The sequence below is a fragment of the Cydia splendana genome, chromosome 24, assembly GCF_910591565.1.
Source record: "Cydia splendana chromosome 24, ilCydSple1.2, whole genome shotgun sequence".
In the NCBI taxonomy this organism is placed as follows: Eukaryota; Metazoa; Arthropoda; class Insecta; order Lepidoptera; family Tortricidae; genus Cydia; species Cydia splendana.
In genome coordinates, this window is record NC_085983.1 from 3,941,937 (window position 1) to 3,957,774 (window position 15,838).

The 15,838-nt window shown below is 38.8% G+C and overlaps 1 protein-coding gene across 2 annotated transcripts in view; it reads left to right on the forward strand.

Moving 5' to 3' along the window:
- LOC134802311 (uncharacterized) overlaps positions 1-15,838 on the forward strand; it is a 38,368-nt gene that overhangs the window by 18,826 nt on the left and 3,704 nt on the right. Inside the window, exons 1-7 of one of the 2 annotated variants that reach the window (XM_063774900.1) lie at positions 2,768-2,858; positions 3,575-3,730; positions 5,220-5,377; positions 6,769-6,922; positions 12,970-13,079; positions 14,319-14,431; positions 14,891-15,022. In XM_063774900.1, the coding sequence (XP_063630970.1) occupies positions 2,790-2,858; positions 3,575-3,730; positions 5,220-5,377; positions 6,769-6,922; positions 12,970-13,079; positions 14,319-14,431; positions 14,891-15,022 (892 nt within the window). In that variant the 5' untranslated portion in view covers positions 2,768-2,789. Of the gene's footprint in view, positions 1-2,767; positions 2,859-3,574; positions 3,731-5,219; positions 5,378-6,768; positions 6,923-12,969; positions 13,080-14,318; positions 14,432-14,890; positions 15,023-15,838 lie in introns of those variants that run through there. The other variant, XM_063774899.1, reaches the window with a different exon arrangement.

Consider the following 15,838-nt stretch of genomic DNA (forward strand, 5'->3'; position numbering starts at 1 on the left):
AATTTAGGTATTGATATGAAGAGGATGGAGTGTGACGCGTGCGGCCAACGATGTAGACGCAGGCAGACGCTGGTTACCCATATTGTAAGTAGGTGTACCTCAGGGAGTGTACAAACTATTCCTTTATATAGGCTTCGTGTCCAATGCCTCTGCTAAAACTAAGCTTCTGAAGATTCAGAAAGCGAAGCATTTTGACATTGACATGAAGAGGATGGAGTGTGACGCGTGCGGCCAACGATTTAGACGCAGGCGGACGCTGGTTAACCATATTGTAAGCAGGTGTACCTCAGGGAGTGTACAAACTATTTCTTTATACAGGCTTCGTGTCAAATGCCTCTGCTAAAACTAAGCTTCTGAAGATTCAGAAAGCGAAGCATTTTGACATTGACATGAAGAGGATGGAGTATGACGCGTGCGGCCAACGATTTAGACGGAGACAGACGCTGGTTAGCCATATTGTAAGTAGGTGTACCTCAGGGAGTGTACAAACTATTCCTTTATATAGGCTTCGTGTCCAATGCCTCTGCCAAAACAAAGTTACTCTGATGATATCCATAGCGTAAAGTCTATTTTTTTATTCGGTAGACTAAAATGACATTTCATACTATGAAATGACATTTTATGTTCATACTAGGAAATGTCATTTTAGTCTACCGAATAAAAAAATAGACTTTAGTATTTAGGTATTGATATGAAGAGGATGGAGTGTGACGCGTGCGGCCAACGATTTAGACACAGGCAGACGCTGGTTACTCATATTGTAAGTAGGTGTACCTCAGGGAGGTGCAAACTATTCCTTTATATAGGATTCGTGTCAAATGCCTCTGCCAAAACAAAGTTACTCTGATGATATCCATAGCGTAGCATTTAGGTATTGATATGAAGAGGATGGAGTGTGACGCGTGCGGCCACCGATTTAGACGCAGGCAGACGCTGGTTACCCATATTGTAAGTAGGTGTACCTCAGGGAGTGTACAAACTATTCCTTTATATAGGCTTAGTGTCAAATGCCTCTGCTAAAACTAAGCTTCTGAAGATACAGAAAGCGAAGCATTTTGACATTGTAATGAAGAGGATGGAGTGTGACGCGTGCGGGCCAACGTTTTAGACACAGGCAGACGCTGGTTACTCATATTGTAAGTAGGTGTACCTCAGGGAGTGTACAAACTCTTCCTTTATATAGGCTTCGTGTCAAATGCCTCTGCTAAAACCAAGCTTCTGAAGATTCAGAAAGTGAAGCATTTTGACATTGTCATGAAGAGGATAGAGTGTGACGCGTGCGGCCAACGATTTAGACGCAGGCAGACGCTGGTTACCCATATTGTAAGTAGGTGTACCTCAGGGAGTGTACAAACTATTCCTTTATATAGGCTTCGTGTCAAATGCCTCTGCCAAAACTAAGCTTCTGAAGATACAGAAAGCGAAGCATTTTGACATTGTCATGAAGAGTATGATGCGTGCGGCCAACGATTTAGACGGAGACAGACGCTGGTTAACCATATTGTAAGTAGGTGTACCTCAGGGAGTGTACAAACTATTCCTTTATATAGGCTTCGTGTCAAATGCCTCTGCCAAAACAAAGTTACTCTGATGATATCCATAGCGTGAAGTCTATTTTTTTATTCGGTAGACTAAAATGACATTTCATACTATGAAATGACATTTTATGTTCATACTAGGAAATGTCATTTTAGTCTACCGAATAAAAAAATAGACTTTAGTATTTAGGTATTGATATGAAGAGGATGGAGTGTGACGCGTGCGGCCAACGATTTAGACACAGGCAGACGCTGGTTACTCATATTGTAAGTAGGTGTACCTCAGGGAGGTGCAAACTATTCCTTTATATAGGATTCGTGTAAAATGCCTCTGCCAAAACAAAGTTACTCTGATGATATCCATAGCGCAGCAATTTAGGTATTGATATGAAGAGGATGGAGTGTGACGCGTGCGGCCAACGATGTAGACGCAGGCAGACGCTGGTTACCCATATTGTAAGTAGGTGTACCTCAGGGAGTGTACAAACTATTCCTTTATATAGGCTTCGTGTCCAATGCCTCTGCTAAAACTAAGCTTCTGAAGATTCAGAAAGCGAAGCATTTTGACATTGACATGAAGAGGATGGAGTGTGACGCGTGCGGCCAACGATTTAGACGCAGGCGGACGCTGGTTAACCATATTGTAAGCAGGTGTACCTCAGGGAGTGTACAAACTATTTCTTTATACAGGCTTCGTGTCAAATGCCTCTGCTAAAACTAAGCTTCTGAAGATTCAGAAAGCGAAGCATTTTGACATTGACATGAAGAGGATGGAGTATGACGCGTGCGGCCAACGATTTAGACGGAGACAGACGCTGGTTAGCCATATTGTAAGTAGGTGTACCTCAGGGAGTGTACAAACTATTCCTTTATATAGGCTTCGTGTCCAATGCCTCTGCCAAAACAAAGTTACTCTGATGATATCCATAGCGTAAAGTCTATTTTTTTATTCGGTAGACTAAAATGACATTTCATACTATGAAATGACATTTTATGTTCATACTAGGAAATGTCATTTTAGTCTACCGAATAAAAAAATAGACTTTAGTATTTAGGTATTGATATGAAGAGGATGGAGTGTGACGCGTGTGGTCAACGATTTAGACACAGGCAGACGCTGGTTACTCATATTGTAAGTAGGTGTACCTCAGGGAGGTGCAAACTATTCCTTTATATAGGATTCGTGTCAAATGCCTCTGCCAAAACAAAGTTACTCTGATGATATCCATAGCGTAGCATTTAGGTATTGATATGAAGAGGATGGAGTGTGACGCGTGCGGCCACCGATTTAGACGCAGGCAGACGCTGGTTACCCATATTGTAAGTAGGTGTACCTCAGGGAGTGTACAAACTATTCCTTTATATAGGCTTAGTGTCAAATGCCTCTGCTAAAACTAAGCTTCTGAAGATACAGAAAGCGAAGCATTTTGACATTGTAATGAAGAGGATGGAGTGTGACGCGTGCGGGCCAACGTTTTAGACACAGGCAGACGCTGGTTACTCATATTGTAAGTAGGTGTACCTCAGGGAAGTGCAAACTATTCCTTTATATAGGATTCGTGTCAAATGCCTCTGCCAAAACAAAGTTACTCTGATGATATCCATAGCGTAGCATTTAGGTATTGATATGAAGAGGATGGAGTGTGACGCGTGCGGGCCAACGTTTTAGACGCAGGCAGATGCTGGTTACCCATATTGTAAGTAGGTGTACCTCAGGGAGGGTACAAACTATTCCTTTATATAGGCTTCGTGTCAAATGCCTCTGCTAAAACTAAGCTTCTGAAGATTCAAAAAGCGAAGCATTTTGACATTGACATAAAGCCAAACCCAAAGACGAATATAAATGGAAGAAAAAATAAAATAAATAATATTATTACTCCACGAACTGTCAAGTCGTTTGGGTTACCATGGCAACACACTAATAATATTAGACTAATACCATTCGAAAAATGGGCCCCTGGACTATTATATGATATTGATATGATATAAAATCTTACATGTATTATTCCCCCTCTTAATCGACCACTATTTTGCAGCATACCGTCCACGACAAGTCGAGATCGGCCAAATGTGACATATGCGGCAAAACGCTCAGCAACAGAGGCAACATGCGCTCGCATATGCGCACCCACGTTGAGCATAGACCCTACAAGTGTACGTTCAGGGGATGTGGAAGGAGGTTTAAAGATGCTGTGAGTATGCAAACTAATCTAATACGGCCAAATGTGACATATGCGGTAAAACGCTCGCATATGCGGACCCACGTCGACCAGAGACCCTACAAGTGTACGTTCAGGGGATGTGGGAGGAGGTTTAAAGATGCTGTGAGTATGCAAACTAATCTAATACGGCCAAATGTGACAATGCGGTAAAACGCTCGCATATGCGGACCCACGTCGACCAGAGACCCTACAAGTGTACGTTCAGGGGATGTGGGAGGAGGTTTAAAGATGCTGTGAGTATGCAAACTAATCTAATACGGCCAAATGTGACATATGCGGTAAAACGCTCGCATATGCGGATCCACGTTGACCAGAGACCTTACAGTTGCTTTTTCAGGGAGGTGGTCTCCCACCAGTCTCTGTCAAAGGCATAGAGAAAAATAGTAAGAATAGAGTGCTCACTCCATACATCAGTTTTGGTACCAAAACGACTATTATTTTCGTAGTCGACATCTAGCATCGAGTAGCGGAATTATCACTACTCACGAAAATTGTATTGAATAACAATTTACAACTAATATTAAATGCAGAAGGAGTTGAAAATAGAGTTCCGGTTAATCTGATTATAATATTAGCTGAAAATTGTTGAGCATTAGACTTTTTGGTCGTGGGAACATCTATTGTCTAGTAGCAGAACTGATAATTCCGCTACTCGATGCTAGATGTCCACTACGAAAATAACCCGCATTTTGGTAATAAAATACTGATGTATGGAGTGAGCACTCTATGTATTTTTTTCTCTATGGTATGTAACTATGTTTGTACGGGTCAAATCTTGCAAGTTTTTGACCTACTTACCGATTGCCGATAAAGCTGAAAATTTGTATACATATGTAAGTCGGGTGAAAATGCAATATTATGGTACCATCGAGCTGATCTGATGATGGAGACAGGAGGTGGCCATAAGAACTCTGTGATGAAACAACGCAACCTAATTGTGTTTGGGGTATTTAGAATTGCCTCGATGAGTATTAGTTGTCTGTCGAAAGAAAAGTACAGTCAGCGATAAAAACTTGTACCAAAAATGAAATTTTTGCCAAAAACTTATTACAAGCTTTTATTTACTTTCACCTGTCCCGTTGTCTGCCGGTCTGTAATCAAATCTTGCAAGTTAAATTTGATCCACTTCCCGGTTTCCGATTGAGCTGAAATTTTGCATGCATGTATAAATCGGATGACAATGCAATATTATGGTACCATCGAGCTGATCTGATGATGGAGACCGGCGGTGGCCATAGGAACTCTGTGATGGAACAACGCAACCTAATTGTGTTAGGGGTTTTTAGAATTGTCTCGATGAGTATTAGTTGTCTGTCGTGAGAAAAGTACAGTCAGCGATGAAAGCTTGTACCAAAAATGAAATTTTTGCCAAAAACTTATTTGTTATGCATTTTGTAATGTAATGATGTGTTGCCTGAATAAATATGCTATTCTATTCTATTTTATTATATATCCACAGAGTGGTCGCGTTAAACACGAAATAAAGCACTACCCGGAGCGCCAGTTCCCTTGCAAGATATGTGACAAGCTGTTCACCAGGGAATACCGTATGCATAAACATCTGAACACGCACATGGCTAAAGTTAAGAAAGTCGAGTGCGATTATTGTGGTGTTCGGTGAGTATATTTCTTTTCACATCACCTATTCGAAAAAGGGCTTTTTCTTCCCCGCTAGGAGGGATCAAAGTGGCACTTTTCTTCCCTGCTAGGAGGAATCAAAGTTATACTTTTCTGTTCTAGGACACTATTTTATCTTTCTTGCATACTATTTTTATGGTCAAATAATACATATTTTGGAACATAACAATTTCCTCATAGTTGATGTGAAAAGCAGTATGTGTCACACGGTATCAAAATTATTTCGTCTTGGGCGTTAACACTTGAATCCCTCTTTACGCTCAGGATTCTACTTTAGAATCCCCCACTATTCTATTCTTCTATTCTATTGTAGAATCCATTGCTTCATTGATTCAATGTACGCCCTTGACGGAAATTTATCATTTTGATCCCTTGTAACACAAACTACTATTTCATTTCTCGTGCTCTGAAAGAGGGTCATTGTTATTCTAAAAGGTATGCAGAAAATTTACGTTTCTGCGCTAGAGCATTTAAGGTTCCAAGTACGATCTTGTTTTACGATAAACAATTGAAATTTGTGTATAATGGATTTGTTATACAATTTCCATTCTGATATTTGACTCCCCATTCCATAAATAACGATACTTTTGCCAAAATTGTTAGTTGAAAGTACCCTCAAAAAATACTATGTATAAAAATGTATACTTACTCATGTTTTAAAAAAACACATGCATTTTACTTTCCTGGTATTCGAAATGAAAAGTAGAGTGTTTAACTCGGGTGAAAGGCATCATTTTAGTCTCGGACTATTAGCGCTCTCACTGCGTTCGACCGCTAAACTACCTCGGCAGAAATGAGTGCCTTTCATCCATTTACAAGCTTTTATTAGCGTTCCGAACCCAAAGGGTAAAAACGGGACCCTATTACTAAGACTCCAGGTCTGTCACTAGGCTGTATCATGAACCGTGATTACTTTCTTGAGATACAACCAGAGAGTAAAGTAATAGGTAAAGAGAGCCCTCTTGAAGCATTTTATGGAAACTCGTTTGAAAGCACCATCTCTGATTTGCTCCCGAAACTAACTATGTATGTGTGCGTGCACATCTACATATGCATCCGTAAGTGAACTTTCGTCCTACATAATATAAGGTCTACTTGGCGGTTTACAAGTCATGCCAAGTCTGAAAGTACGTATTAAAGACCTAAAAAAAAAAAAATCGAAATTTTGTGTGAGGTAATTAATGGACGACCCCATAAAAGTACAGTAAGGCGATAAAAAAAAATTAAATAAATTCGATTTTAAATTTTTTTTTGCAAGTATAACGGGTTAGCACTGATTGACTAGCAAGTTATCTTTTCGCGGATTAGCAAAGTAATATTTTGGTTTAAAAAAAATTGGCAGAAAACTTAATTTATTTCTTTGTTTTCAGTTTCTACAACAAAAACTACCTGACCACCCATATACAACGTAAGCACGGTAGAAAGGGGCAGAAGTACGTGTGCGACCTGTGCGGGTTGGTGACTACCAACAAGCCTAGCATAGTCATGCACATTAAATACGGCCATGACGCCGACAAGCTAAAGGTACATACTAGCAAATCTATTAGCTGCATACAAAGGACCATGGTCAAAAAAGCGCTGGTGGCCTAGCGGTAAGAGCATGCGACTTTCAATCCGGAGGTCGCGGGTTCAAACCCCGGCTCGCTCGGTGAAGGAAAACATCGTGGGGAATCCGGACTAATCCCAATAAGGCCTAGTTTCCCCTCTGGGTTGGAAGGTCAGATGGCAGTCGCTTTCGTAAACATTAGTGCCTACGTCAAATCATGGGATTAATTGTCAAGCGGACCCCATGCTCCCATGAGCCGTGGCAAAATGCCCGAGGAAGAAGAAGAAAGGACCATGGGCAACTTTGTATGGAGCCTGGTCCAAAAACCAACAGAGTTGAGAATTAGGTCGTTAGATAGTTATTTATATGTACTTCATTTCTTTCTATGGGCACCAAGCGGAATTCCATTGCAGAACTGACATACAGTCGACTCTCGTTAATTCGAAACTCAAGGGACTTTCTAAATATTACGAATTATCGAGAGTTTGAAATATCAAATAGTTCGAAATTTTTGAGAGAAAAAATATGAAAGTTCGAATTATTGAGTAATAACCATATTAACTGCTAATTTACATGCACATACATAATGTAATTTAATTATTAGTCTTTGGGAAGAAATCTGTAATATTAGTTTGCTTCAAAGCACATTGCTGAGACTGATCAATAACTTTTTTTTAACAGAAATACCTAGTATAGTTAGCAGCCTAGTTATATGGCGCAGAATGCTGGCCTCTCAAGAAGCAACAATCCGACCAACTTCACGTCGCTGAAATGCGAATGCTTAGGTGGTCTGCAGGAGTGACACTCATGGACAAAGTGCCGAACCGTTACATAAGAGGCTCGTTCAAAATAAGACCCATACAGGACAAGCTAACGGAAACACGACTCCGATGGTACGGTCATGTCATGAGAAGACCGGAGGACCACATGACTAGAAAGGTGCTAGAGTGCATGAAAGGACCGAAAAAGAGTGGACGACCCCGACTTACATGGATGTCTGTAGTTAGGAAAGACCTAGAGAATAAGAATATAGATCCAACGACGACCCAGAACAGATATAACTGGAGAAAATTGATTAGGAGAGCCGACCCCAAATAAAAGTGGGATAAGGCCGGAAGAAGAAGAAGAAGAGAAATACCTAGTGCCGGAAATGATTTTACAATAACAAATGCTCTTGGAACGATGAACTTGAACTTGTCTCAAAATGTAGGGTACTTACACTTACCTCTGAAATCTGATAACTTTGAATTGTCGAGTGTTTGACGCCTGTGAGTTCGAATTAACGCGTCGTTTTGTTACGTCGCTATGATTTTTTTGTTCGAATTACCAAGTGCTTAAAACTGTATTGAATTATTTCGAAATATAAAGAGATTTTCTAGGGAACTCGTGATAACTTCGAATTATAGAGAGGTTCGAATTATCGCGGGTTTGAATTAACGAGAGTCGACTGTAACTTTGAATTGTCGAGTGTTTAACGCCTATGAGTTCGAATTAACGCGTCGTTTTGTTACGTAGCTATGATTTTTTTGTTCGAATTACCAAGTGCTTAAAAATGAATTGAATTATTTCGATATATAAAGAGATTTTCTAGGGAACTCGTGATAACTTCGAATTATAGAGAGGTTCGAATTATCGCGGGTTTGAATTAACGAGAGTCGACTGTAACTTTGAATTGTCGAGTGTTTGACGCCTATGAGTTCGAATTAACGCGTCGTTTTGTTACGTAGCTATGATTTTTTTGTTCGAATTACCAAGTGCTTAAAAATGTATTGAATTATTTCGAAATATAAAGAGATTTTCTAGGGAACTCGTGATAACTTCGAATTATAGAGAGGTTCGAATTATCGCGGGTTTGAATTAACGAAAGTCGACTGGATTGGTATTTTAGTCAAAATGTCGTCACCCTTATTACCTGGGCAATGGACAAATACCTAAAGATACACCCCTTATTCATAAACGTTTACTAAAATTGACAAGCCGATAATAATCGTTTGTCCCTTTCCGACGTATTGGTATGATGGAAAGGGACAAACGATTGTGAATGTTTATGTATAAGGGGGACAGACTATAGCTATGTGTGATACACATCAAATTGTGCCAAAATATTTTCATTAAGGGGCCGGTATATGACGTTTTCGATTTAGACCTCATTTTGTAACCATAATTTGTTCAATAAATGTTTGATAATTGCATTAAATTACACGTAAATTTATTCACGAAGAAACCGTGTACCGACTCTTTATGCCATTATATTTTTAATTTGCTGTTATTCTCTACAAATCGACACTAAAAGTATCAAAAAATCAAAATATGGAGTTCCGTTTGAGACAGAAGCAAAACAATTTTGTCTTTGACAGTAATTGAATTATTGTATGATTTTGGAAGCTAGATAATTCAGCTACCAATTTATTATCGATTTATATTTTTACTCACAAAGACAACACAGAAATTAAATCTCAAATGTAAACTTTCGAACAATTTCCATACATTGACGACATCACTCAAAATTCTTCTTCAAGTCAGATGCCCGTTGGGGCTACACCGGAGCACACGTGTACTTCTTCAAATGAAAATGACAGCTTGATTTTCTTGCTTTTGACAATTATATTGACATTAAATCATATACGCACACGAGAAAGCATACCAGTAGATAAAATGTATTTCAAAAAATAGGGTACATAAATATCAGCTCGAGTCTCATTTAAATTTCATTTGCTGTTATTTACGGGTCATTATTGTTGAAAACCGCAGTAAACTATCTTAAAAAATACGATTACAGTCGAATTTAAGTATTATCTTCCTTCAAAACTCGCTTAAAATGAAAAAAGTTTAAAGACTCATCTTTACTGATTGGGATCAATTTTTATTATGCTGGTATCATTTTGCGTCATTTTAAAAACGTATTTGACTTCTGTATGTCAATGAATTTTGATGACAACTGTAATCTTGTATTATATTATAGAACTTTTATATTAAAATATTGCCTATTAACAGGAAGAGTTATGTAATTCGTATAAGTAATACCTGAAAGTCTTGTAACTAGATCTGTAATACCATGGATTGCGACGAATAAATTATTATGATTATGCCGTTCGTTCCGTCTATATGTATAATGCGTGTACGTGCTGTTCTCTGAAAATCTTCAAGAAAAAATAAAGGCTAGACCAGCACTAAGTACTAGCAAGTTTTTGCGGCTTTGGAGACCGAGATGAAGCTTACAGGCCAATAGCGTTGTGGCCTGGTTATTGTTATGTATACCTATGTATCGAATGTTTTATAAATTTACTATAAAAAGCAATGTTTTATTTCGATTAGGTCTTCATTTTGTGCATATTGCATATCTGAAGTATTTTCGTACTAAACTTGAAACTTTCGTTGAAACTAAATAAAATAATTATTCCAAATGTACAGTCACCTGCAATTTATGTTACACAACGAAGGCCGCAAAAATATCTGACACGATCTTATTTGTAGAACCATGATAGCATGTCACATATTTTTGCGACCTTCGAAGAGTAGGTACCGTCATTACTCATTATCATCAACTTTGCCCGCTTTTTTTTTAAACACGAATTTCTCAAAAAAAATCACATCATATGACTTTTTTTTGCTCAGCACGTCCATTGTGATCAAACGCATCAGTTTATGTGAAGAAAACATTTTTTTATCGTGTTTTTACCCATTTTTTTGCGTTTTAGAGGGCGGGCAAATAAAAAAATATCCGGGGTTTTCGCCAACATTGCCCACGTCAATTTGGTATTCAAATACACCTCGTATATATGATGATGATGTCTAAGGATCACTTAAAGGTTTTGGGCAATCCTACCATTCCCTGTTAATAACTTAGCGATAAGTGTAAAAACTTTTAAATAAATTTGCTGGGCAATGTTGCCTACCCGTTTTTGGCCATTTCCAAATAAGGCTCGCCTAAGCATTTTACAAAGGCTAGGGTTGTCACTTTTGAGAAAATCTGTTACAATAGTTTAATGACCAAAAATATGATTTTTGTTGTGTTTTCATTCGTTAACGGGATAAAACATCTAAATAAAGGATAATAAGACAAATTAAATACAGTATATATTTATAAACTTATTTTAGTGTACAAACATAACCTTCTTTTACTTGCGAAGTTGGGTAAATTAGATGAAAGTGACAACCCTAATCCGTTTTTGGTGGTGGGTAATGTTGGTATGGATGCCAAATTACCGGATTACTTTGCCCACCGCTAAAACTTTTGTGTATTTAGGCCTTATTAGTTTAAATCTCAATAGACATAATCAATGCTTCATGTGTTATAACTGAAACCCGGAAATATTTGTCAAAGGGTTCTCAATTTTTTCTACTTGCATTCATTATTTATCAATTTTTTGCCCGCCGAAATATATCCTATATTAGACAACTCGCTCAAACTCAAAATTCCCAAGTCAAGTTATGCACAAGTTTGGCATATACTTTGTCAGAAATATAACCAATTTTCTACTAAAAACAGCAGGGTGGCCATAACTATTATCAATTTTTCTACATTAACGAATTTAACACTTTAAACTCTCGCGTTTTGTACACATATTTAATTACACAAACGGGTCTACCGCGATATAATTTCATTGTTTTTACCTTTAATTCCGACGTTTCAGCTGAGTTGCACCAGCTGTGGTCACGGAAAGACTGACGAACGAATTTGTTTAAAATTGTCGTTTTGGGCAAAGTTTCCCTGGAGGCAAAGTTGGCGCTAATGACGTAACATATTATTGCAGGTGACTGTACATAAATGTTTCGGTGATTTTGAGATTATTTTCCAGGTTAGTTTACTAACAATCAAGTTATGCAGATACCGATTTCGTGAACGTATAAGTAGTAAGGTACCGCTATTGTTTAGCGATACCGATTATTTTTGAAGGTAAAACTAAATAGGAATAGGGTAGGAATATAAAGATATTAAAATTACAGCAGGGACAATCATTTTTTATAGGTGTACCTAAACCATCATTGGCCGAGCGTTAGCAAAGGTCTCCGTTTCAGCTTGGGCAAAAATGCTTTTGTATGTTCTCCTTTGCAGATCACATTTCTCAACTGATTCTCGTGAAAATTTGTAAGCAGGTTCGATAGAACTATTCTGTTTCGCTTTATCCGCCAAAATGGAATTGCCACCCTGCTGAAACTTTATTTATTTAAATTCCTATTGAATGGATTTTGCACCTTATGAAAAACCGTATAGAGTAGTAAATAACATTTTACATCTGACTTAATGACATCTTGTTTTATTCGCTTTAATTGTACAAAACGCGTATCTCGACAAAGCAATAGTAGGTAGTAAAACAGTCAACAATCAAATGAATTAAATAGGTACGTCACGTGTGACATGAACAGACAAGGAAAGCAAGATTAAATGCATTGTTTCTCTTTCATCTTTAAATGGAATGCTTTTACCCTCAAAGGAGGCTAGTGGTCAATACTAAACTAAAAGTCCAATCTTAAAAAAACATGATGGGTCACTGACCTGTCCCAGTAAAGTGAGGTAGTGTGCGTGAAGTGCGCTTGTGTGTGAAATGGGGTAAATTGACAGAATCTGATATTTTACCCACCGCTACCGTCGCCTTAATGTTAATATCCAAAGAGGAAAATGGACAGTGTCACATTTTCGTATTAATTCATGTGCATTCACCGCCATCTTTAATTGTTGTTTTGAATCGTTTAATGATTGTTTTTTAGACTTTTCACGTCTTGGACTGTCAATAAATTTATTAAAAAAAAATGTGACATAAAATAGTAGAAATTAAATAAAATGGAACTAAAAAAATCCATACTAAATTGTTGCATTTTACGTCAAAAATGTGTCATTTAAGTAGGAAGTGGCGCCCTCAATAATTTTGTACAATTTCTTGTCACACCATACCTTTATCCACAAAAGTGCATGGCGACTTTATCAATGAGTTCATTCATAATTTCTCCATGTAATTTCCCTGCTCTCAGTACATACAAAAGTATGACCAATAGTTTTAAGTTAAATAATGATTTTTTTTTCCAGGAGATAATATGCGACATTTGTCAGAAGACATTCAAGAGCGATTTCAACTTGAAACTACATTATTGGAGAGCACACAAAATGGAGTACATGATTCCACGCAAATTCAAAAAGTAAGTTCTACCATAGAGAAATATGAGTAAGGAAAGAGTGCTAACTCCATACATCAGTTTTATTACTACACAGACTAGACATCCTCCAGACTGAGCATAGTAGCTCTACCCCCTCTGTTAGGTACGGTAGTTTTACTCCATTTTCGAGTCGAAAGTGTCTTTGTGTTACGTCCGTGTCTTTGAACGGACCAATCACGGCACGGGACTCGCTCACCTCGTCCCCCGCACCCCCGTATTTTTCTCAGCATCGGTTTCATGAAATAATTGCTCTAAACTGAATTTGAATTGAATGTTAGATTTGATAAATCTGCGCGTCATATCGTAAATGACACGAACTATAAATGAATAGTTTAAAAACACTAGAAAAACACGCTAATAACCTTGAAACCTGATCGTGTTCAAAGTCCATTACGTGACCTTTCTCACAAGTGCAAACACGACTATGATACGATATTCCATCATGGAATGCCAGTGCCTATCTTCCGGCTTCATCATCAGACCTTGAAACCTCATCGTGGTCAAAGTTCATTACAAGACTTTTCTAACAAATCCAAACACAGCTATGATATCCATCATGAAGTTACAGTTCATATCTTCCGGCTCCATCATCAGATCAGTTCGACAGTACCATATTATTGTATTTTCATCAGAACTACATACAGCTGCCAATTTTCATGACGCTACGATCCTTGGAAGATGGTTAAATTAGTTACCTTAGATTCCATTACATACAAGCGTGTTAATAAAACCATTACACTCCTTTATTGTGTAGTTGGCATAAGAAGTAGGTGAAGTTAGTCACAATAAATAACTTGAACTGTCAAGACGTGTATACCCGTTATCGAACCTACCTCCAATCCCCACATGGCGACCCTGCCAGGATAATAGGGAATATTACTCAAAACTCTGCGTAGAGGGCGTCACTAGGCCAATGACATGGCCTACCGTGAAACACTACTACCGTCGAAGGTTCGGTTTATGCCTCTCTATCACTCTTGCCTATTCGATCGATAGAGAGCCAGATAAGGAAATTTCGATTTTCGCGTTTCGCGGTAGGCCACCTGTAAACAAACCGCCTTGATGCATCAATGTCGTAGTGAAAACTTGTCAAAAAACTGTTTAAGGCCTAGTATGTATAAGTTACTCTATGGTTTACTAAACAAATTAGTGCTGCAATCTGGCGGCAGAACATTGCAGTAATACTCCGTATTGAAAACTTGAAAATTGTGTTTATTCCAGAAAGAGTAAGAAAAAGAATGAATCTGTAGTACAAGTGAAAGAGGAACCAATAGACAATGATTACGAGGGTGGAAACTATTTCACAGTCACCCCCAAAATGGAGCCCTTAGATGGTAAGTTTTATAATTTCACAAACCCATTGACAGTGGGGAGAACTCCTGACTTCGGGCAAACTCGGCTCCGTTCGGCTCAGCATTGCTCCGAGCAATTATTAGGGTTGGCACCACTTGACGTCCCTTTGCGTGCACGACCACGGATAAGATAATGACTTGAATTTTGACAACCCTAAATAGCCGAAATGTATAGTGCCATACATTAGAAAGGGACTTTCATGGGTTTTCTTGTTATTAACTTAGTTTAGGTATAGCCTTATTGAGCTTACTGTAAATTGTTCTAAAATATTTAGTTGCCTAAATGTGACGTTATCTATGAAAAGGGACCTTATTGTCGATGGCGCTTACGCCATTATTAACGATGCTCCGATATAAATACAATGCCGCGCGACGCTGCGCGGCGTAAGCGCCATCGACAATAAGGTCCCTTTTCATAGATAATGTCCCAAATAATTGCAGAGAAACCATTAGATGAACTGTCGGATATGGTTGACCCGGATATCCGGATAGAACTGGAAGATATCCCCAACGACGTACTGGAAGAGTTCATTACTCCCGTACAGAAGGGCCCCGAGGAGAGGAGGTTGAAATGTAAGTACTAGCATAGAGAAACATGTGACGTTCCACGGGAAAAGGTACCTTATGGCGGCTGGCGCTTACGTCACATGGCATCGCAATAGTATTGGAGTGGCGTTAATAATAGCGTAAGCGCCCACCGCCATACCTTTACCCGTGGAATGTCACATATAGTAAGCATATAGTGCTTACTCCATACATCAGTTTTGATACCAAAATGACTATTATTTTCGTGTTCGATATGTCGCAGTCGGATCGTATAATCCGCCGTATTACATTACGGCTAGCCGTTTTCAAAAACAGGGGCGTTTTGAAATGCGGCGGTTTAACGATTAGCCGGATTGAATGCGGCTGAATGAGAATCCGCCGGAATGTATTCGGCGCCATACGTTCTTCAACACGGCTAGCCGTAATGTAATACAGCGAGTCATTAGCCGCCGCTTTGACAGTTTTTAGTTCCCATTTTTAACACCTGTGGCGCTGCCTGACAAACGCTGGGGTGTCCATCAAATCTGGAGTTCGTCGGACTGTTTCTTTTCAAAAAACATTTCCTTCGCAACTTAACTAGACGGAGCCCCGAAGCGGGGCTCCTATTTCTGAGCGGTTTGCCCTTCGGGCATCTGAAGCTACCTAACGAACCTAACCTACCTACCTATTGATTTAGTGAGACGTCCGTGAAAACATTACACTTTGAGGAAAAAAGCGTAGGTAGGTAAGTAGGTTAGGTTCGTTAGGTAGCTTCAGATGCCCGAAGGGCAAACCGCCCAGAAATAGGAGCCCCGAGCGGGGCTCCGTCTATTTAAGTTGTGAAGGAAATGTTTTGGAAAAGAA